Raw genomic sequence first — 24366 nt, forward strand, 5'->3', positions numbered from 1 at the left:
TTCCCCGTGCGCGCCGATCCCTTCTCCCTTCTCTCCCGTTCGCAAACCGTCACCTCCCTTCCCTTCCGTTTTTCTTTGCGTCGCAACCGCCACCTCTATCTTCTTCTTCCCGTCCCGTCGCAGCCAGCCGCCGGTCCCTTTCTTCCATTTTCTTCTTCCGTCCGCAGCCCCGCCGCAAACCGTCGTCTCCCCTACTGAAGCCGAACGGCCGATCTGCTGTCTCCATCTCCGTTCGCGAAGCAAGACCGCGCCGCTGCCAGTCCAGATCTGCGTTGCAGTCGTCCCGCGCGCCGATCTGCCGTCTCCATCTCCGTTCGCGAAGCAAAACTGCCGCCGCTCGCCGAACCCAACCACCACCCTCTCTTTTCTCCTTCGGATCGAAACCGCCGCGCCCATCCACCTGTAACTGCTGCGCAACCTTCATTCCAACCGCTGCACTGCCGCGCGATTCTCCGGCCACGTCTCCTTTAGCCGACCGCTGACCGACCCACACTTAGGATTTTGCTGCGAGTTCGACAGTCGTGCGTTGAGGTGTTGGGAGTAACCTTGGGCTCCCTTAAATTCACAACCAATTTGTGAATTGTTGAGGGTTCAGTTCGCCAGTATTTCGGTAAGTTGTGGAATTTATATATGGAGTAATTTGAAAGGTTGAAACTATTTAGAACGATGTTGATTTTATGATTGATTATGTTTAGGATTTGATTCATTGGATTTAGTAGATTGAAGAATTTGCATAGAAATCGAGGTAAGGGATTTTCTACTGGACTCAATTGTGATTGTGAACTGTATGTGTCTTGAATGTATACTGAGGTTTGACTGAAAATATATATGAATGCATATGAATTGAAGTAGACTCAACGTCGAATGTATATCGTGATTGTCATGGAACATATATATAAGTGTGTGTATGTGGACAGGACGAAGATTGTAGATTGTGTTGGTATGAGATGTAGTTATGAACTTGTGATTCTCGTTTAGATTGGGTGTATGATTACGCTAAAGTATGATTGTGTGCTGGTGAACTGAGGGGTGCATTGACTGTATAGTTGATTGACTAATGTATTAGCATATTATTGACAGACATAAGACTGAAGTAAAATAAGTTGACTGTTAGGACGTTGAAAGAAAGAACTTTGTGACTCGAAGTAACTGAAAGATGGATTGAATGGAATGAGGGGAAAATTATTAATTTTATTGGGATGTATACCTTGTAGGTGTCCCTCGGGATCACCAATTTATTTTGCACCTTCGGGAGCATTAGACTGATATGTGTTTCTGCAGAACACTAGACTGATATGTACGTCCTTCGGGGCGATAGACTGAGATGTGTATCCTACGGGATCACAAGACTGTGACTGTACAGGGTGTCCCAATAGATCGTTAATAATTTATTTTCCCCTGACGGGACCAGTAGAGGGTCTCTTACTGAGTATTTAAATACTCACCCTTCTTATGTTTAATTTTCAGGCAAAGGTAATAAAGGCGGCAAACAGGCGAGGGGCAGGAAGGAAGCGTGATGCCATAGGAAACGTGTTTTTGCTTCCGCTTATGGGTTCTTGTGAGGTTTAAAATGAATTGAAATTTAGTTTACAAACGTTTGTTGTAAATAGTATTATTTTAGGTTTTCTTGAATGTTTAAAAATCAGGCCTGACTTGAAGATGTTTTTTTTTAAAATTGCTTACGTTTTGTTTTATATTAATCAAAGTCTTTTATTTGTTAAAAATTAACGATCTCGACTTACTTAAAAAGTTGGGTCGTTACAAAACAGATTCAATTGGATGGATAAGTAGAATTATGAACATGACCGTTCATTGACTACTAGTTGTCATATGTAACCTTCTTCAACAGTAATTGACAGTTGCTTGATAGATGAGTTCAGGTTCATGTCTACTGATCGTTTCATTCCGAAAGCAATTGTGCATAAGGCATGTACAAATCTTGGAGTTAATATAAGTTAGCAGAAAGCTTGGAGGGCAAAAGAACACATAGTAAAGATATTAAAAGGTGACACAGTTAAATCATACATGTTGATTCCAAGGTTCTTTGATTGATAAATTGGTTGAATCTATCTCAGGTATAATGAGTTTCATATATAGAATGATGACATCAAATTGTGTAGACAGTGTAAATTTAGTTTTTAAAGATCTTAGAGAACTACCTGTAGCTACCATGCTTAGTTCAATTAGAGATGTATTGCAAAAGTGGTTTGATGAAAGAAGTAAAGCTACTTTTACAATGAAGAGTTGTTTGACTTCTTGGGCTGAGAACGTGTTGCATTTAGAATAAAGTCAAGAATTTTATTGGTAAGGTTTTTTTTTTTTTTAATGTTTGTATCTCAGGTAGATATAAATAGACTGCTATTTTTGTCTATCGATAGAGAAATATAACAATTTATGTGTGCTTGTTTCAGATAGATAGAGATAGATAGCTATCAATGTCTATTTGTCTCTATTTGTGCATGCTTTTTTTTTTTTAATTTTTCTATATTTGTTTTATGTATTAGGTTGATCCAATTAGTATGACTAAATACAAAGTAATGGATGATACAAAATGATAATGTGATTTATTTATATTGGTTCTAATTTGAAATATTCAAATTTATTTTGAAAATTAGTATAATTAGTATAATATACAGTGATACATTATAATATAAAGTTTATATGTTAATGAAACTTTATTATATAAATTTAATTTAGTTATGAGATAAAGTTATATTAGAATAAGATTCAAATTTAACTTAAGTTAAATATAAAATATTTAATTTAGTTATTAATTAATTAATAGTTTAGTTTAATATTATTTAATTAAATTTGATTTAATTAAATTAATATAAAACTATAAGGTATTAGAGATATTCATTCAATAAGATTTAAATGAAATATTAATTAAATATGATTTAATTAAATTATTAACTAATTGATTAATGGTTAATTAGTTAGTTGATTTGAAACTTCTATTAATTTAATATTTTTTAAGTTAATAGAATCCTATGATTTTCTCCTACCCCGTCTCCTACTCAATGAAAGAAAGAGAGTTATAAATATGTAGAAGAAAAACAGCTTTTCTTAACCAAAATAAAATCGATGATTTTCTTTTATGCAAAATAGATTGTAACGACCTAATTTTTCGAATTAAGCTGAAGTTATTACTTTAAGACTAGATTCGTCCTTTAACCATAAGACTTTATAATTTAAAAAAAAATATTTTTTAACAACATTAAAGAGTTTTTATTCGGGCTCTATTTCAAATAAAATTTTGAAAGTGTAAAAGTATCGATAATAAAGAAAGTTCAAGAACATAAAAGTCGTTCAATCATGAAACCCAAAACAGTCTCAATTACTAAAGAAAACCAAAATAAAAAATAAATAAAGTATGAGCAATTTGAAGGACATTTCCCTATGGCAGTTTCGCGGAAAAAGATTAAACATAAAAGGGTGAGTATAAACATACCCAGTAAGAGACCCACTACTGATCCTGTTAGAAGAAAAATAAAATTGTTAACTTCCTATTGGAGGTGCCCTGCACTTTAAAAGTCTTGTGATCATGTAGAAATACACATAATCAGTCCAATGCCCTAAAGGACACATATATTAGTCTAGTGCTCTTCAGAAAGCACATGTAAGTCTAGTGCTTTTGAAGAATGCACATGTGATTCTAGTGCTCTCGAAGAATGCACAACAGGTGGTGATCCCGTAGGACACCTGCAAGGCACACTACCCAATCGACAAAGCTAACAATTTTCCCTTAGTCCGTTATAAACATTTAATCAATCCATTCCTAGTATAGTCAAACTACATCATTGTAAAGCCCCAAAGGTAAATATATATATATATATACATTTTTTTATTTTTTATATATTTTTATTTAATTTAAATAAAAATAAAAGAAAAAGAAAATTCTTTATTATATATATTTTTTCTTTTCTTTTTTCTTTTTTCTTTTCTTTTTCTTTTTCTTCTCTCTTCTCCTTCCTCCCCGTGCGCCCTTCCCCTTCTCTCCGTTCGCAGCCCAGCAACCGCCACCCCGAGACTTCTCTTCTTTCGTTTCTCTTTCTCTTTTCTTCTTCCGCCCAGCGCCGCGACCGACCCCCATCCGTTCACAGCAACCGCCGACCTCCATTCCTCTTCTCCTTCCGTTCGCAGCAAGGCGCCGACCATCTCCCGCCGACCATCTCCTTCTTCTCTTCTCCTCTCCGCTCCGTCCAAACCCAGCCTCACCGCCGCGTCTCCCCTACTGAAGCCGAACGCCCGATCTGCCGTCTCCATCTCCGGTTCGCGAAGCAACCTTGCAGCAGTCGTCCCGCGCGCCGATCTGCCGTCTCCATCGCCGGTTCTGTCTCCGTCGAAGCCACGGTTCTGCAACCGTCTCCGTCGGTTCTGTCTCCGTCGACCACGCTCCCCGCTCACAACCGCCGCTCCACCTGCTATCAACGTCGGCCGACTAGTTGCTGTAACCGTTCAGATTTGCTGTAACCGTTCAGATTTGCTGTAACCGTTCAGATTCGCGGTCTGTTCGCGACGGTCTCCATCCGTGAAGCCCAGCCGCTACGTTCCCTTTGGCCGACCGCTGACCGACCCACACTTAGGATTTTTGCTGCGAGTTCGACATTCGTGCGTTGAGGTGTTGGGAGTAACGTTAGGCTCCCTTACATTCACAACCCGTTTGTGAATTGTTGAAGGTTCAGTTCGCCAATATATCGGTGAGTTGGAACTTACGTTGAGGAAAGTAAGTGACATATGTATCGTGAAAGTAATTGAATTTTGTATTGTTATGCTTAGGATTGTTTTGAGGACGTTAGTTGATTAAGGAGCTTCCCTAACTTTGAGGTAAGGGAATTTTCTACTGGACTCACTTATGACTGTGAATTGTATGTGTTAAATGTATACTGTGGATTGACTGAAAATATATATGAATGCATATGAATTGAAGTAGACTTGACGTCGAATGTATATCGTGATTGTCATGGAATATATATATAAGTGTGTGTATGTGGACAGGACGAAGATTGTAGATTGTGTTTGTATGAGATGCAGATGTGAACTTGTGATTTTCGTTTAGATTGGGTGTACGTTACGTTAAAGTGTGACTGTGTGCTGATGAACTGAGGGGTGTGTTGACTGTATAGTTTGATTGACTAATGTATTAGCATATTATTGACAGACATATGACTGAAGTAAAATAAGTTGATTGTTAGGACGATGAAAGAAAGAACTTTGTGTTTTGAAGTAATTGAAAGATGGATTGAATGGAATGAGGGGAAAATTGTTAGATTGTATTGGGATGTGTACCTTGTAGGTGTCCCACGGGATCACCAATTTATTGTGCACCTTCGGGAGCATTAGACTGATATGTGTTTCTGCAGAACACTAGACTGATATGTACGTCCCTCGGGGCGTTAGACTGAGATGTGTATCCTACGGGATCACAAGACTGCGACTGTACAGGGTGTCCCAATAGAACGTTAACAATTTATTTTCCCCTGACGGGACCAGTAGAGGGTCTCTTACTGAGTATTTAAATACTCACCCTTCTTATGTTTAATTTTCAGGCAAAGGTAATAAAAGCGGCAAACCGGCGAGGGGCAGGAAGGAAGCGTGACTGCCATAGGAAATATGTTGTTTGCTTCCGCTTATGGGTTCTTGTGAGGTTTAAGATGAATTGAAAGTTTGCTTACAAACGTTTATTGTAAATAGTATTGTTTTTATGTTTTCTTAAATGTTTGAAATTCAGGCCTGACTTAAAGATGTTTTTAAATTAGCTTACATTTTGTTTTATATTAATCAAAGTCTTTTATTTGTAAAAAAAATTAACAACCTCGACTTACTTAGAAAAGTTGGGTCATTACAATCATATCATCAATCCAACTTAACACACTTACGTTCAATCTATTCAATCTATCACAAAATCAGTTGATACTATAACAACACACCAGATAGTCAAGATATATATATATACATAACACCTTTCTCAGTTTACAAATACATTATCCATCGTATCTACTTCTATACTAGTCTGGCATAATATACATTTGTCATCATATCTACTTCTACATATTTGGTAAACCATACTAAGTCCAGAGATCCAAACAGTCAACACATTTCAAAACTTTCAAAGAGTCCAGTAATAGAAACCCCTTACTTTAATGTTACTTAAATTTCTCGAACGAAGGAAACCTAATACTAAGAATATGGAACTCAATTACTTTCACAATACTTTCTTTCATTTAATTTCCTCAATGTAAATTCTAGCTTATCAAAGTATTGGCGAATCGAACTCCAACAAATCTACAATTTAGTTGTGAATCCAAAGAACTCAAACGCTAACTTCAAGAATCAATTAACAATTTAACTAATTATCCAAAACTACAACCCAAGGATAATTACAATGTAAAACCACCACACTCACCAATACAACTTACCACAAAAATCCCAAAAATTAGAGTAAAATGGGGGCAACAACTTCGAATAACTGGAATCGACGCGTGTAATAGATCAGATCTAATCAACAAACGAAAAACAAACTTCAGCTTACAACCCATGGCTGGAAGGTGAAGAGCCGCGCGACGGCACTTCAACAGACGTGACGGGCTCAGGTCTGGTCGACGGCTGCTTCAACTAAGTAACAACGCCGGTGAGATGATAGGTCAATCGGTGACGCTCCTCGTCACCTGGAGCAGAATGTGGTGGCGCGAACGTCGAAGGAGCTACGCGCGAATGAATCACAGCTTGGCTGGAAAACAGAGGTGAGACGCGATGCCGAGAGTTCGAACTCACGGCGAACGGTGCTTCGGCTTCAACGGAGACGAAGGGATCGGTGACGGCGTGGCCGGCTGACGTCCAAGAGTAATATAAAATGGCTAAGGGAGGCAGGCGGCGGTGGGCACGGGGAAGAGGAAGAGTGAAGGAGAAAGAGATGGGGTTGCACGTGAATCAATAAAGAATTGATATTTTAAATTAATAATAACATTAATTCTATTATTATTATTTAACCTTTAGTATTAGTATATTTTTTCATAAAAGCCCCCTTCACTTCCTGCTAAATCCACACCACAACCAAATTCCTTAAAAATCTTAATAAAATTTTAAAAATTTAGCTTGAGAGAAATACCTTGATATTGGGGGTGTTACATAGTTTCTCTCTAAATTTTTTTTTCATTCCAATTGTTTTCCACAAACCAATCTCATCTTCGAAGATAGGAAGGTCTCCAACGGGTGGTGTCCCCAATTCGGTGGATTATAGATTCAAAGACGTCAACAAGAGTCAGTTCTATGTATCTTTTAATTTAAAAGCATATTTAGTTCTTTATTTAGAACTTTGATTCTAAATATTGTCAATGTACTGGTATTTTGGAATTTTCAAATTAAAATTGATGAATGGTTTTGTAAAATCTTTCACTGCCAAGAGCTTTTATCCCTTTAGGGCACACATACCAATTAAACTAATGCAAGACCTTTGACAGTAGTTAATGGTAGCATCTCACAAAGTGGAAGTGGTTGGCTTACCAACGGAAGATTTTCAATCATTTCTAGCAATCCCTTTTCTGTTTGAGTATGACCTTCCATATTTTCTGCTATATTACTTATAGTTAATATCAAATGTGCATCTCTGCCATATATGCTAATATCACTGCCTGACTACTCTTGATGTTGAGGCGTTGTTCATTTTTGTTCCCTACACAGAAAAGAAAAAAAATTATTGTTGTTTATTTATAATCTAAGCAATTTTAAACAATATAAAGCGGTAACTAATGAATTAAACACTAACTGTTGAGTTTCTACAGTAGATTCTTGAAGATGTGACTCTTGAACAAATGGATTCTCATGGATGATCACATGTTTGTTATTTTGATGGTCATCATTCTTGTCCAGATTGTGATGACTAGAATCATCACGAAGATCATCATACATGTTGTTAATATCATCAAACAATTGATTCTGGTTCTAGTATAGAAAGAAAAAAGGATAATAAAAAAAATAGTTACAAAATGATCGTGTATCCTTAAGCAAACAATCGTGTAGAATATCTAAACGGTTGTTTTACCAAGGGTGATCGATATTTCAGATGGGATATGCGATCGTTCATATGTGATATGCGATCGTGTAAAGATATATCAAACCTTTGTTCTGTCAGAAGTCGTGCTAAGAAGAGTTGAAAGCTTGTAATAAGATCCATCAAAACTGAAAGATTTTACATCAACACGTTCCTGACACAGTACTGCAGTATCAATGAGCATCAAATTACGTGAGATACATATTAGAAAATATCTAACTGCTCAGTTAATTTTTTATGGACATCAAATCACCTTTTTTCAAGCTTAAGGAAGGAAATGTCGGCACTATATATGTCAGAGTTGTGCATTGCAATGGAAGTGCCAACACGAGGTGATACATGTGTGTCTTTCTGGGATGTAAATGCCACTCCCCGACTAGGACCAGCATAGTCTTAGGGAGAAAGCATGCTAGGAATTGGAGTTGTGTCCTCAATTTCTCCAATTTTACGAACAAAAAACAAGTCGAATATGTAGTAGATGCACACTCTTTGTCATAAGAGATATAGCAACGTTTTTATGGGTCATTTTGAAAAATGGCAAAACTACTTTTTCTTTTAAATTTTAGCAAATAGAATTTTTTGCACGTGTGCATGATATTTTATAAAATACCAAAATATTCACCTTCTCAAACAGTAATTATTTCGTTTCTACGTTGTAATTAATTTATGTTATGCATTTATTAGCTTTTAATTATTTTTTACCTGAAAAAGATACATCCTTTTTTCTTAATATCTCGGGACTCAACTAATTGATTCAAGATTTTAATTTTATTCAATCTTACTAATTTCAAAATAACCTAATTAAATTTCAATTTCAAAATAACAAAATTATTATTTTTTGAAATTTGAGAATCTCAACGATAGATTTTGTATCAAAATAACTTTAATTGAATTTCAAAATTAAAAAATATCAACTTGTACACTATTTTTATCTCAAAATAACATTAATGACTTGAATATCAAGATAATTGAATTATTATTTTAAAATTGGGAGAAATTTTACATTAACAAATATCAACTTGTTCGCACACAACGCCACAGCGCACACACACGTGCACAACACACGCACAGACACACACACACACCCATCCACACACGCACACGCACACGCGCACATATGCACACACGCACAAGGATGTGTAAATTAATTAAAGTTAAAAAAAAAATACATTAATTATGTGTTAGAAAGAGTTTTAAACCATGTTCATTTGACTTAATAACATTGATTAATTATAATTTCTATCAATATTGGCTTAAAACTGTCATTCGTGTAATTATTTCAATATAATGCGGTCTTATCCAATTTTACCAACAAAAAACAAATCGAATATGGATCAGTAGATCTACACTCTTTGTCATAAGAGACATAACAACGTTTTTAGGGGTCATTTTGAAAAATGACAAAACTACTTTTTCCTTTGAATTTTAGCAACTAGCATTTTTTGCACGTGCATGGTATTTTATAAAATACCAAAATATCAACATTCTTCAACTGTAATTATTTCGTTTCTACATTGTAATTAATTTATGTTATGCATTTATCAGCTTTTAATTATCTTTTACTTGAAATAGATATATTAACTCATATCATAATATTTTTCTTAATATCTCGAGACTCAACTAATTAATTCAACATATTAATAACTTTATTCAATCATACTAATTTCAAAATAACCTAATTGAATTTGAATTTCAAAATAACAAAATTGAATTTGAATTTCAAAATAACAAAATTATTATTTTTTGAAATTTGAGAGTCTCAACGATAGATTTTGTATTAAAATAACCTTAATTGAATTTCAAAATTAAAAAAATATCAACCTGTTCACTATCTTTATCTCAAAATAACATTAATGCCTTGAATATCATGATAATTAAATTATTATTTTAAAATTGGAAGAAACTCAACATTAAAAAATATTAACTTGTTCGCACACAAGCATAGAAGCACTGCGCACACACGTACACATGCACACTTACACACACGCGTGCACACGCACACCTACACATAGACACCCACAGACGCACGAACGCACGCACACACACATGCACACGCGCACGCATGCACACACACACCTATCCACACGCGCACAAGCACACACACATGCACAAACGCACACACGCGTACGCACAAACGCACACACGTAAACACATACGCACACGCGCGAGCACACCCACACACCCAAGCACACACGCAATAGCCCGTGCACACACACGCACGCACAAACACATACAAACATGCACACACCCACACACACATGCACACGGACACTCGCACGAACACACGCACATACACACACGTACACACGCACATATGCATAAAGATGTATAAATGAGTTAAAATTAAAAAAACAACTACATTAATTGTGTTTAGAAGGACTTTTAAACCATGTTCATTTGACTTAATAACATTAATTAAACTATAATTTCTACCAATATTGGCTTAAAAGTGTCATTCGTGTAATTATTTCAATATAATGCGATTTTATCCAATTCTATTAGCAACAAACATGTCGAATATGAACCAGTAGATATACACTCTGTCATAAGAGATATAGCAACATTTTTATGGGTCATTTTGAAAAATGGCAAAACTATTTTTTTTTTAATTTTAGCAAATAACATTTTTTGCACGTGCATAATATTTTATAAAATACCAAAATATTCACATTCTCCAACTAAAATTATCTTGTTTCTATATTGTAATTAATTTATATTATGCATTTATCAGCTTTTAATTATTTTTTACCTGAAAAAGATACATAAACTCATATCATACTTTTTTCTTAATATCTCGGGACTCAACTAATGGATTCAAGACTTCAACTTTATTTAATCTTACTAATTTCAAAATAACCTAATTGAATTTGAATTTCAAAATAACCAAATTGAATTTCAAAATAACAAAATTATTATTTTTCAGAATATGATAATCTCAGCAATAGATTTTGTATCAAAATAACTTTAACTGAATTTCAAAATTAAAAAATATCAACTTATTCACTATCTTTATCTCACAATAATATTAATGGCTTGAATATCAAGATAATTAAATTATTGTTTTAAAATTGGGAGAAACTCAACATTAAAAAATATCAACTTATTCACACACAATCACACGCGCACACACATACATACACTTGCACGCGCGTGCACCCATACACGCACACACACACACAAACATAGGCACACACACACAAACACACACATGCACACGCACACCAAACCGCACGCACACAAATGCACACGCAAACACGCACACACCTACTCACGTACACATGTATGTGCGCATACACACACCCAAGCACACGTGGACATGCGCACACACGAGCGCACACACACACGCCCACTGATGGTTCAATTTCATCGATAGTTCCTATTTTTGCTGACAGTTTATTTTTTGCCATCGATAGAGGATCTTCCGACAGACCTACCTGACGGTGTGTGTTGACAGCTTAATTTCGTTGGCAAAAGAAAAGTTGATTAGTTTTTGAAGATTTACTGACGATATTTGTCATCGACAAAGGGTAAATTTCTTGTAGTGCATGTACGTCAAACATATCGAATTTGTTAAGTGTACCAATGAAGTATAACAAGTTTATTAGTGGTGTATCAAGTGTATCAAACTTATAAGTGAAGTCTTTAAGTGTATCAAACTAATCAAGTGTATCAAGGTCTCAGGGGTATCAAGTGTATCAAGAAGAATCAAGTGTAACGAGAAGTATTATGTGGAACGAGAAGTATTATGTGTATGAAGATGTTTCAGGTGTGTATCAAAAAGTATCGAGTGTATCAAGTGTATCAGTAAGAAGTATCAAGTGTATCAAGGGGTATTAGGTGTATCAGACGTGTATAAGGTGTATCAAATGTACATCAATAACGAGGGCATTTGTCACATTTTACCTCTTGATGTGTGAGTTGGTCTTTGTTTTTGTCATTTTCTCAAATAATAAAGTATGTGTTCTATGGACTTAATTATTATAACTTATTTTGCCATTTTCGCAAGTGTCCCTTAATTGTAATACATGTATATGTGACATAATCTAATCAAACTAACTCATAAATGGACTTAATGTATCAAGAGGTATTAGGTGTATCAGACGTGTATAAGGTGTATCAAATGTACATCAATAACGAGGGCATTTGTGACATTTTACCTCTTGATGTGTGAGTTGGTGTAACGCCCCAAACTCGAAGGTATTTTATTTTATGAGATTTTTTCGATTTGTACAAGATTTATTGTTTTGAAGAAAATATGTTGAAGGGGGGGAAAGTGATAGAACTAAGTCATGCACAGCGGAAAAAGAATCGAATTTCTACCCTAATTGCCACAATTAACATGTAACCATAAACTAATCAAATTAGGGTTTAAAGAAATATTACCTTTGAAGCTTTCAAAAGGTTTGATATCTCCTTACCAATTCTAACCGAACCACCACTAGTACTCAACTGCTATCCTATAGACAAAGAACCGGGTTGTGGGACCCAATTTTGGTGTAGAAAGTAATGGAGATAAAATGAGATTGGAAGCTTTCTTTTTTCTTTTGTTGAGATGATGAAAATGATAAAAGAGGCAAAGTTTCAACATTTGAAAACACCTCTATTTATAACCTAATTACATGCAAAAATGCATGCAATTCATTTGCCAAATCTCAAACACCTAATGTTCCACTAACAATTAGTGGAACTTAGTGGGTTTAGGTGTCTATATCTCATATAGCCACATATCCCACTAAGAGTTAGTGGGATTATCCAACAAAATGTTGGATTTTCCCACTAACTTAGTCCAAGGGTAAAATGGTCATTAGATATTTCTAGTCAAAAGTCAAACTTTGACTTTTCTTAGTCAAAAGTCAATATTTTGACTTTTTACCATTTTGTCCGTCTTGACTAATTCCAACCTCCCGAGCATGAATCCGCATTCATTTTTCCAAAATTCAAATCACATTTGAATATAAGGCCGGTCAAAGTTTGACTTTTCAAAGTCAAAAGTCAACATTTTGACTTTTTACTATTTTTGACCAATTCCGAGCTTCTTAGTATGAATCCGCATTCATACTTATAGTATGTAAAACATAAAGCTCTATTTCTAATTAGAAGACCGACGACTATATCACTGTATATGTCGGTTTGCCTTTCTTCTCCCAATTCGAACAATTCGACTTATTTCATCACACTGTTCTAAGTTTAATCCATATGAGCTAGCAGAGAAACCTAATGGACCTATAGATCATGGGCTCCAACGATTCAAGATTAACTAGCTAAACTCTTTTAAACCGAGTTAATCAACATTCGTTAACTAACGGGTCATTCCACTAAAGTCCCGTAGTTGCACTCCCCTCACTATAGATATATTTGTGTCCATTTGATAAAACCATAATCAGTAAGTTAATCCTTCACAGGTTGCTCGTAACCTTGACTGGGTCAAAATACCGTTTTACCCCCAAGATTACATCTTGCTCCTTAAGTCCCACTAATCCACTATTGAACAATTGGTTTAAGGTTCAACCTATAAACTTAATCCCTCTCGGGCCAATGAGAGGGTGGGGCCCCTTGTTCAAGACTTGGATTCAGTGCTTAAGAGAGCAACCTATCTACTAACCCTAAAGCGGGTAGGAGTGAATTCCATCTTGTACCCTATGTTCCCAGCTATCCACCCGATCTTACCCCTGAAATGGGAGGCTTATTGGGCCAACGCTGATGAGCTGCCCTCACCTATGCAGATCTAAGGATAATCTCTGTGAACAGGAGTTCATAGTTAACTCAGGATTAAGACTAAGTTACCTAGGTCATCAATAATTGAGATAGTCAGTTTTAAACAGTAAACGGTGTTATAACGTAAAAATGACTAATTCATGGTTCAGTCTTATGTAAACATTTTACATAGGATGCCCCCACTTTCATGTCTCTACATGAACGATTAGGATCACTTCGTTTGTACTACAAAGTGGGCCGCATCCATAGTTTCTCTAAATAAGGCGCCCAACCTTTATTTCATATACTATAGACTATTTAGGCTATATACTCGAACTTGATCCACGTTTATGTTTACACATAAAGTTCAAGTTTATTCAAAAATAGCCTTGGAACTTGATTTATTGGATTTAAGATTATAATATTTAATTTCTCAATAACAACTTTATTGAACAGAATATGATTTACAAACTACGAGTTTTAGGACAAAAAATTCCAACAAACTCCCACTTGGACTAAAATTCCTAGTGGTATGAGGTGTGGTGTGAGAGAATATATATGAAACTAGGGCACATGGCCAATAAGTCTCCCACTTGTCCTATTTACAAACATCGTAGACCTAAACTGTGTAGGTGACCCTCAAACACTTTAGCCGTGAGGGCTTTTGTAAAATGACTAGCTTCCATTGTGGAATCAGCTATACAAGTTTGCTTTATGCTTCTCCAAACTACTGCTCCTCCATTTAGAGTAAATACTGATCCTGATTTAGACTTTCTAGCATCTTTATCAGTTTGGAAATCTAAATCAGTGTATCCAATAAGGATCAGATCCTTTGTACCATACATGAGCATGTAGTCTTTTGTTCTTCGAAGATATTTTAGAATATTTTTAACGACTGTCCAGTGATCACGTCCAGGATTGGATTGATACCTACTGACCATCCCTACTGAGTAGCAAATGTCAGGTCTAGTACATAACATTGCATACATTAAACTTCCAATAGCGGAAGCATAGGGAATATTTCTCATATCCTCAACTTCTTGAGGTGTCTTAGGACATTGTTCCTTTGACAAATGAATTCCATATCTGTACGGCAGCAGAGACCCTTTTTTGGAATTCCTGCATTTTATATCTAGACAACATTTTGTCTATGTAAGATGCTTGAGACATGGCTAGTGTTTTGTTCTTACGGTTTCGAACAATTTGGATTCCGAGAACGTATTGAGCATCTCCCAGATCTTTCATTTGAAATTGCATAGCTAGCCATTTCTTGATATCAGTAAGATATCCTACGTCATTTCCAATAAGTAGAATATCATCTACATATAAGACTAAAAATGCTATAATGGAATTGACGACCTTTTTGTAAATACAAGGCTCGTCAACATTTTGTTCAAAGCCATAAGATTTGATCGCAGTATCAAATTTTATATTACAGGATCTAGAAGCTTGCTTTAATCCATAAATGGATTTTTTTAAGCTTACAAACCTTTTGTTCTTGATCTTGTTCTATAAACCCCTCTGGTTGAGACATATAGATACTCTCTTCAAGATTACCATTCAAAAAAGCTGTCTTGACATCCATCTGCCAAATTTCATAATCATAAAAAGTGGCGATGGATAAGAGTATTCTAATTGACTTTAACATGACAACGGGAGAGAAAGTTTCCTCATAGTCTACTCCCTCTCTCTAGGTATAACCCTTTGCCACAAGTCGAGCCTTAAAAGTCTGTACTTTACCGGCATGGTCTCGTTTTCTCTTGTAGATCCATTTACAACCAATAGGTTTTACGTCATTTGGTTGATCTACTAGAGTCCAGACAGAATTAAAGTACATAGACTTCATTTCGAGGTCCATGGCTTTGATTCATTGGTCACGATCTACATCTTTCATTGCCTGTTTATAGGTTAATGGATCCTCTATGCCATCGTCAGGTATGACGACTTGAGTTTCAATTAAACCCAAATAGCGATCAGGCTGATGAACAACCCTCCCACTACGTCGAGGCTCTCTCAACTGTTGAGAAGGATGTGATTGACCAGATTTCCTAGTCTTATCAACTACCTTAGTGGATGAACTAGGTTTATCTATAGCACTTTTGGAAATTTCTTTTAATACTAGTTTACTACGAGGTTGATGATCCCTGATGTGGTCTTCCTCTAAGAATGTGGCATTTGTTGACACAAATATTTTATTTTCTTGAGGATCATAAAACAAACCACCTCTTGATTCTTTTGGATAACCTATGAAAAAGCATAATTTTGAACGATGTTCCAATTTCTTAGGATTTTGTACCAACACGTGTGCTGGACAACCCCAAATTCTAAAATGACGTAAACTTCCTTTACGCCCTTTCCATAGCTCATAAGGTGTTTCTGAAACACTTTTAGAGGGAACATTATTCAAAATATAAGCAGCTGTTTCTAAAGCATATCCCAAAAAAGAATCTGACATCTGAGAAAAACTCATCATAGAGCGAACCATGTCTAACAAGGTCCAGTTTCTTCTTTCTGATACACCGTTCTGTTGAGGTGTACTAGGTGCAGAGAGTTGTGACTGGATTCCATTTTCTATTAAATAGTCTCGGAATCGTAAGTCCATATACTCTCCACCTCGATCTGATCGAAGTATTTTTATTGTTTTACCTAATTCTTTTCTACTTCAGCCTTATATTCTTTGAACTTTTCAAGACTATTAGACTTATGATGTATTAGGTAAATATGACCATACCTTGAATAATCATCAATGAAGCTAATGAAATATTCATATCCACCTCGAGCTTTGACATTCATTGGTCCACAAAGGTCCGAATGTACGAGCTCTAAGGGTCTTTGGCTCTTAGACCTTTTCCAGTAAAAGATCTCTTGGTCATTTTTCCTTCAAGACAAGATTCACAAAGAGGTAAAGTATTATTTTCTAACTGACTTAGAAGCCCACTTTTAACAATCTCCCAATCCTATTGAGATTTATGTGACCAAGTCTTAAGTGCCATAAATAGGCATTAGAAGAAACTTTTTGTCTTTTATTCTGAGTTTCAGCTGTTCTGAATATTTCAGTATTTTAAGACAAAATTTGCTCTGGTTGGTCTTAACTTATATAAGTTGTCTTCAAGTATAGCAGAACAAACTAGAATACCTTTATAGAAAACGAACGCTTCATTAATTTCAAAAGATATTCTATACATTTGTTCCAAAATACAAGAGATAGATATTAAATTTCTTTTCATTTGAGGTACATATAAGACATTCTTAAGTATGACATATCTATCTCTAAAAAACAACTTTAAATCTCCCACTGCTGAAGTTGAGACCATCTCTCCTGTTCCAACCTTGAGAGTGATCTCGCCTTCTGAAAGCTTTTTCAAGAACTATTTTCCTGAAATGAGAAGCAAATATGGTTTAGTGGCTCCTGAATCTAGTATCCAGGTACAATTTTCATATTCCACTAAACATGTTTCTACAACTAGTAAATCATATTTACCTTGTGTTTCCTTCTCTGCCTTTTTTTCTGCAAGGTATTTTGGGCAGTTTCTTAACCAGTGCCCGTTTTGGCCACAATGGTAACACTTACCTTTTTCTGCACCTTTCTTACCCTTGTTCTGTTTGGGAGTCTTTCCCTTTCCCTTCTTTTTTATTTGAGCATTAGGTTTTGAGGGTCCAGCTTTGGTTTTAGAGGACGATCCTCTTATAAATTTTCTTTTTGTGGTAGCAACATTTGCTTCCACTTGTTTTCCTTTACCCATAGTAAGGTTTTGGAATCGCTGGAGTTCATTCAGAAGGGTTGTCAAGTTAAATTCTATCTTGTTCAAAGACGCATTCGTTTGGAATGGAATGAAGCTCTTCGGAAGAGACTCTAAGATAAAACTAACTTGATTAACCTCTTCGATGGGACCACCATTCACTTCAGCGATGTTGAAGTGCATCATCATGTCCAGAACATGTTCTCTAACAGAGGTCCCTTCCTTCATACGCTTAGTGTAAATGTATTTGACTGCCTCGTGTCTTAAGGACAATTCTGGTTGCCCAAACATTCCCCTTAATGAATCCATAATCTCTTTAGCCGTGGCTAAGGATTCATGTTTCTTTGCCAATACATCAGACATGCTGGCAAGAATGTAGACACGGGCTTTTTCATTAGCTTTTATCCATCGATCATATGCATCCCGACTAGTTCGGTTATCATTAGAGGCAGGGTTTTGAGGACATTCCTCAGTTAAGACAAATCTTAAATCGTCAACCACTAGTATTGTGTTAAGATTTGATTTCCAAGCCGCATAATTATCGCCATTAAGTTTTTCGGAAGCTAAAAGTTGAACTATTGAGCTATTCATGCTGAAAAACAAACATATTCTTTTAGGAAAAAACTATAATCATAAAAAATATCCAATCTAATTTAGCAATTACTAATAATGTACCCTTTCATTATTTGTATTTTGCAACAATATTTCAAAGGTTTAGAACAACCTTCTCCGAAGGGTAGTTGATTATTCCTCCTTTGAACCAAGACAATCTTGACTAGATGCTATCTCTAGAATAACTCTTTATTCTTTATAGCACTTAGTTATCGCTACTTTAGTCAAGAATATACTAACAACTTAGTAATTCTTGTAAGTGTTACCCACCATTTTCAGATTTCATAGATTAGAATCATTTATGAAAACTAATCTAAGAAAACCTATCCAGATTTGGAGTTCGCGGTGTTCCGAATCCTATAATACAACCCTCCGAAGGGAACGTCGCTCCAGGGCAGACAAGCAGGCATATTATAGAAATCTCACGGTGCGACCTAATGGAAGAGACCGTGGGATGTGCTGCCACAAATCCCTCACCCACTTACTATGAACTACTTCCCCTATTCACCTTGATTTTGATCCATGCAAACACTCTCCGAAGGGAGGCCGCTCCTATGCACGGCACAAAGCCCTGCATGGACCTCACGGTGTGAACTCTTAGGGACACTAGAGCTAAAATACATTATTTTTCTCTAGTTGAAGTGTTCTAAAGAAAAAAATAGGGTAATCCAAGCTTCAAGATTTATATTTAGGCTAACTTAAACAAATCTTAAGTCTAGATAAAACATCCAAGTATATAACATTATACAGGATTTTAACCTATGATGTCTAGGTGAAAAACCATTTTTATTACCTCACACCTCTCACGAATGCTCATAAAACTAGGTTAACTAGGCTCAAGAACTGATTACGATCTCCAGGTAGGAGGTGTTCCGTAAACCGTCAACTTAAGAACCTCCAACCTTAGTCATCTTATCTGACTTGTTGACAAGATTGAACCAGGTGAGCCTTTTGTAACCAGTTTTACAAGATATCGACCTATTTCTATGAAAAATGGAAGATATGTTTAACCTAAGTGAGCATGCATTTAATCTTTGTTATTGATTTTAAAAGTCTAATTTATTTTATAACACTTATAAAAACTTTTAAACTTAATCAATCATTTTATCAATATATAACTTATAAAAACAATCAATTAATATGGATTTTAATTTATTTAACTTTAATTAAATCATATTTAATTAAATTAAATCAAACAATAATTAATTAATTTGATTAAATCATATTTAATCAAGAATAACTTAATTAATTAAATAATTAATTAATCATATTAATTAATTTCCATATTAATCAATTAACATGCATACAATACAATATAACCTTTATATCATACATTTTAATGCATGAACATGTTAACCTATGGTGGGATTTTAAATCTATATGACATTCAAAATGCACATACAAATTTAAAGTAATTTAATCATACATCACATGCATAAATAAAAAAAAACACCCTAAAATGGACTGATTTTTGGCTCCTAAATTAAGCTAAGTACTAAATTATTACATAATTAATTTGGTGTAGTACAGAACCACTCCCAAAAACTTCGAACCGGCTGAAAAAACCAAACCCACAAACCGAAACGCTTGAACCGGCCCAAAAACCAAATTTATTGGCTTGAACCGGCCAGGCGCACACGGTGTCGGCGCGCGGCGAAGGCAGGCGCGCGGGCGCATGCGGGCGCGCGGGCGAGGAGGGCGCGCGGGCGCGTGCGGCGCAGGAGGGCGCGCGCGGGCGCGCGCGGGCGCGTGCGGGTCGCGAAGCGGGTCAAGGCCGGGTTTTCGGGTCTGTGACCTTCTTTTCTTTTTTTTTCAATTCTCTCACCCGGTTGAACCAATTACAGCCTAGCTTCAACTCTAATGACTTTTTTTATTTTTTTAAAAAATTACAAACACTTTGCAACAATAAAAATAAGCCATTAACAAGGCTAATTACAATAATTAGAACAAAAACACTTAATCTAGAGCCAAAATCATAATATATCCATTTTAGTTCAAACCAAAATTTATCTAATAAATATGAACCCACCACATGCAATTGGGTAAAAATGAAGCATGCTCTGATACCACATGATAGAACTAAGTCATGCACAGCGGAAAAAGAATCGAATTTCTACCCTAATTGCCACAATTAACATGTAACCATAAACTAATCAAATTAGGGTTTTAAGAAGTATTACCTTTGAAGCTTTCAAAAGGTTTGATGTCTTCTTACCAATTCTACCCGAGACCACCACTAGTACTCAACTGCTATCCTCTAGACAAAGAACCGGGTTGTGGGACCCAATTTTGGTGTAGAAAGTAATGGAGATAAAATGAGATTGGAAGCTTTCTTTTTTCTTTTGTTGAGATGATGAAAATGATAAAAGAGGCAAAAGTCCTTCAACATTTGAAAACACCTCTATTTATAGCCTAATTACATGCAAAAATGCATGCAATTCATTTGCCAAATCTCAACACCTAATGTTCCACTAACAATTAGTGGAACTTAGTGGGCTAGGTGTCTATATCTCATATAGCCACATATCCCACTAAGAGTTAGTGGGATTATCCAACAAAATGTTGGATTTTCCCACTAACTTAGTCCAAGGGTAAAATGGTCATTAGATATTTCTAGTCAAAAGTCAAACTTTGACTTTTCTAAGTCAAAAGTCAATATTTTGACTTTTTACCATTTTGTCCGTCTTGACTAATTCCAACCTCCCGAGCATGAATCCGCATTCATTTTTCCAAAATTCAAATCACATTTGAATATAAGGCCGGTCAAAGTTTGACTTTTCAAAGTCAAAAGTCAACATTTTGACTTTTTACTATTTTTGACCAATTCCGAGCTTCTTAGTATGAATCCGCATTCATACTTATAGTATGTAAAACATAAAGCTCTATTTCTAATTAGAAGACCGACGACTATATCACTGTATATGTCGGTTTGCCTTTCTTCTCCCAATTCGAACAATTCGACTTATTTCATCACACTGTTCTAAGTTTAATCCATATGAGCTAGCAGAGGAACCTAATGGACCTATAGATCATGGGCTCCAACGATTCAAGATTAACTAGCTAAACTCTTTTAAACCGAGTTAATCAACATTCGTTAACTAACAGGTCATTCCACTAAAGTCCCGTAGTTGCACTCCCCTCACTATAGATATATTTGTGTCCATTTGATAAAACCATAATCAGTAAGTTAATCCTTCACAGGTTGCTCGTAACCTTGGCTCGGTCAAAATATCGTTTTACCCCTAAGATTACATCTTGCTCCTTAAGTCCCACTAATCCACTATTGAACAATTGGTTTAAGGTTCAACCTATAAACTTAATCCCTCTCGGGCCAATGAGAGGGTGGGGCCCCTTGTTCAAGACTTGGATTCAGTGCTTAAGAGAGCAACCTATCTACTAACCTTAAAGCGGGTAGGAGTGAATTCCATCTTGTACCCTATGTTCCCAGCTATCCACCCGATCTTACCCCTGAAATGGGAGGCTTATTGGGCCAACGCTGATGAGCTGCCCTCACCTATGCAGATCTAAGGATAATCTCATGTGAACAGAAGTTCATAGTTAACTCAGGATTAAGACTAAGTTACCTAGGTCATCAATAATTGAGATATTCAGTTTTAAACAGTGAACGGTGTTATAACGTAAAAATGACTAATTCATGGTTCAGTCTTATGTAAACATTTTACATAGGATGCCCCCACTTTCATGTCTCTACATGAACGATTAGGATCACTTCGTTTGTACTACAAAGTGGGCCGCATCCATAGTTTCTCTAAATAAGGCGCCCAACCTTTATTTCATATACTATAGACTATTTAGGCTATATACTCGAACTTGATCCACGTTTATGTTTACACATAAAGTTCAAGTTTATTCAAAAATAGCCTTGGAACTTGATTTATTGGATTTAAGATTATAATATTTAATTTCTCAATAACAACTTTATTGAACAGAATATGATTTACAAACTACGAGTTTTAGGACAAAAAATTCCAACAGAAAGAAGATTTGAAAATGTGATAATATAATTATATATATATTTATTTATATTTTTAGTTTTATTATTTAGTTTAAATAAAAGAAAAGAAAAAAGAAATTTTATTATATATATATTTATTTATATTTTAGTTTTATTTTTATTATTTAAATAAAAGAAAAGAAAAAGGAAATTTTTCCTTCCTTCTTCCTCCCGTGCGTCCTCCATTCCTTTCTCCTTCCCGTACCCTAGCAGCCGCACATCCCTCTCTTCTCCATTCACCCAGTCGGCCACACAAGCTGTCGGTCGTTTCTTCTTCTTCTTTTCGGTCGTCTTCCTTTTCTCCTTCGGATCGAAACCGCCGCGCCCATTCGCTCACAACCGCCGTGCCTCTCCGCTCACAACCGTCGTGCCTCCCTCGGAAAGCAAATCGTCGTCCAGATCTGCGTCGCCGTGCCCATTCCTTTCCTCTCCGTTCGTGAAGACCTGCTGTGCAATCTCTGTCTCCATCGAAGCCAAGCCCAGCCGCCGCCCGTTCCTTTCTCCTCCGTTTTCTGCACTGCCGCGCGACTCTCCGACCGCGTCTGTCTTCACCTCCGTGAAGCCGTCGACGCATACATCTCATGAAGTCATACACGGATCCAAGCCGATCTCTCCCAAATTACCCTATCAAATCGACTTCGTCTGCTCGTTGTAAGACGGAGTTACGATTTGAAGCCGATTTTCTTTTCCAGTTGAGTCGCATTCAATGTTGCTCTATTTACAGCCGATTGATTCGTTCTTGATTGTCATTTTTGCCTCGCCGTGAACCATTGGGCTCATATTTGGGTAAGAACAAGTTATGGTTTTTGTTGGTTTCTTGGTTTTTGTTGAATGCTGCCATTGGATTTAATTGTTGGCGAAATGCTTAATTCTTGAAGGTACATCTTGATTCAGTGAGCGAATCCTTGATTTTCCAAAAGGTTGAAGTGGACTTGATTTTCCACTTCTTGGGTAAGTTGTGGAATTTACATATGGGGTCTCTTACTGGGTATTTTTATACTCACCCTTTTTATGTTTAATTTTCAGGCAAAGGTAATAAAGGCGGCAAACCGGCGAGGGGCAGGAAGGAAGTGGAAGTGTGATTGCCATAGGAAATGTGTTATTTTGCTTCCGCTTATTGTTTTTTTTAGGTTTAAGACGTTGTATTGAAACTTAGCTTACAAACTTTTATTTGTAAATAGTACTTTTTTTAAGTTTTTGGAATATTTGAAAATCAGGCCTGACTTAAAGTTGTTTTTCAATTGGCTTACATTTCATTTTGTATCAACCAAAGTCTTTTGTCAAAAATTAACGACCTCGACTTACCTAGAAAAGTTGGGTCGTTACAGTTCGTCTTTGTTTTTGTCACTTTCTCAAATAATAAAGTATGTGGTCTATGGACTTAATTATTATAACTTATTTTGCCATTTTCGCAAGTGTCCCTTAATTGTAATACATGTATATGTGACATAATCTAATCAAACTAACTCATAAATGGACTTAATCGATCTCATGGACCACAAATTCTTCAATTACTTGCAAATTTGGTGAGTTCCTTCAAACGGTGGGTGAAGAGCTTAATTTTGAGAGAGAGGAAAAGTCGTGAAGAGTATTTGCGAGAGAGGGGGGAACGTCGCCAGAGAGCATTTGCGAGAGAGGGGGGAACGTCGCCAGAGAGCATTTGCGAGAGAGCTAAAGACAGTGACGATGTGGGATGAAGTAAGGTTTTTTTCGGTCATTGTTCACAAGTGGGATGAAAGCTTCAAATTATTTGTTTTAAATCAAAAAGCGTATGATTGAAGGAAAACATTGATTTTTTATTAGGGTAATTTTTAATGACACATAATTTATGCCATTATTTACAATGCGAAAATTTTGTCAAGAGAAACTCAATTTGTCATGTCACAAAAAATTTTGTATTTTTATTTTTAACGACACATTTTATTCCCTCATATCCCTTTTTCTTGATTTCAAGTGTCATTAAAACTTATATTTCTAAATAAATTTATTCGACGAAAGTGGCTAGATTGGTGGGGTTGACGGCGAAGGCTTGTTGTGGCAGCAACGACAACAGTGGTTGGAGTGTGGAATCGACGACGGCAAGTGGCAAAAAATTGGAGGGCAAGGGTTCTTCATAACGACTCAGTAGCCCACTTCGAACTTTTTTGAAATTTGAGGTTTTTTCATTTGAAAATTTTTTTAATGACAAAAAAATTGTTAATTAATGACGCAAAAATTGTTTTGAAATAAATTAAATTGTGTCAATATGATTGTTT

General features: G+C 36.0%; 1 protein-coding gene and 3 long non-coding RNA genes across 5 annotated transcripts; 3 read left to right on the forward strand and 1 right to left on the reverse strand.

Annotated features, from left to right (window-relative positions):
* LOC116405667 lies at positions 1-23340 on the forward strand. Of its 2 annotated transcripts, none has more exons than XR_004218760.1 (3): positions 1-610; positions 696-745; positions 1468-1526. It is a non-coding gene; the product is annotated as an uncharacterized LOC116405667 (long non-coding RNA). The 2 variants fall into 2 exon arrangements; XR_004218759.1 differs by lacking the exon at positions 1468-1526 and adding an exon at positions 23138-23340 and having other exon boundaries at positions 3-610.
* LOC116405668 lies at positions 4138-5763 on the forward strand. Its single transcript, XR_004218761.1, has 3 exons — positions 4138-4700; positions 4780-4827; positions 5550-5763. It is a non-coding gene; the product is annotated as an uncharacterized LOC116405668 (long non-coding RNA).
* On the reverse strand, positions 7354-8515 carry LOC116405665. Its single transcript, XM_031889565.1, has 4 exons — positions 8304-8515; positions 8118-8215; positions 7766-7941; positions 7354-7672 (listed from the first exon to the last, which is right to left on the reverse strand). Exons 1-4 carry the CDS (start codon positions 8437-8439, stop codon positions 7660-7662), a joined length of 423 nt encoding a protein of 140 aa, XP_031745425.1. The 5' UTR covers positions 8440-8515; the 3' UTR covers positions 7354-7659.
* On the forward strand, positions 22755-23079 carry LOC116405666. The gene is made up of 2 exons (XR_004218758.1): positions 22755-22897; positions 22990-23079. It is a non-coding gene; the product is annotated as an uncharacterized LOC116405666 (long non-coding RNA).
* Positions 23341-24366: the final 1026 nt, after the last annotated feature.

This window comes from Cucumis sativus, unplaced genomic scaffold (genome assembly GCF_000004075.3).
Source record: "Cucumis sativus cultivar 9930 unplaced genomic scaffold, Cucumber_9930_V3 scaffold139, whole genome shotgun sequence".
Lineage (NCBI taxonomy): Eukaryota > Viridiplantae > Streptophyta > Magnoliopsida > Cucurbitales > Cucurbitaceae > Cucumis > Cucumis sativus.

Coding starts and splice junctions, on each gene's coding strand:
- LOC116405665 (XM_031889565.1), bottom strand. CDS start 8,439: ATGCTGGTCCTAGTCGGGGAGTGGCATTTACATCCCAGAAAGACACAC. Junction 8,216..8,303: donor TTCCTTAAGCTTGAAAAAAG/GTGATTTGATGT, acceptor TTGATACTGCAG/TACTGTGTCAGGAACGTGTT. Junction 7,942..8,117: donor CGACTTCTGACAGAACAAAG/GTTTGATATATC, acceptor TTTCTATACTAG/AACCAGAATCAATTGTTTGA.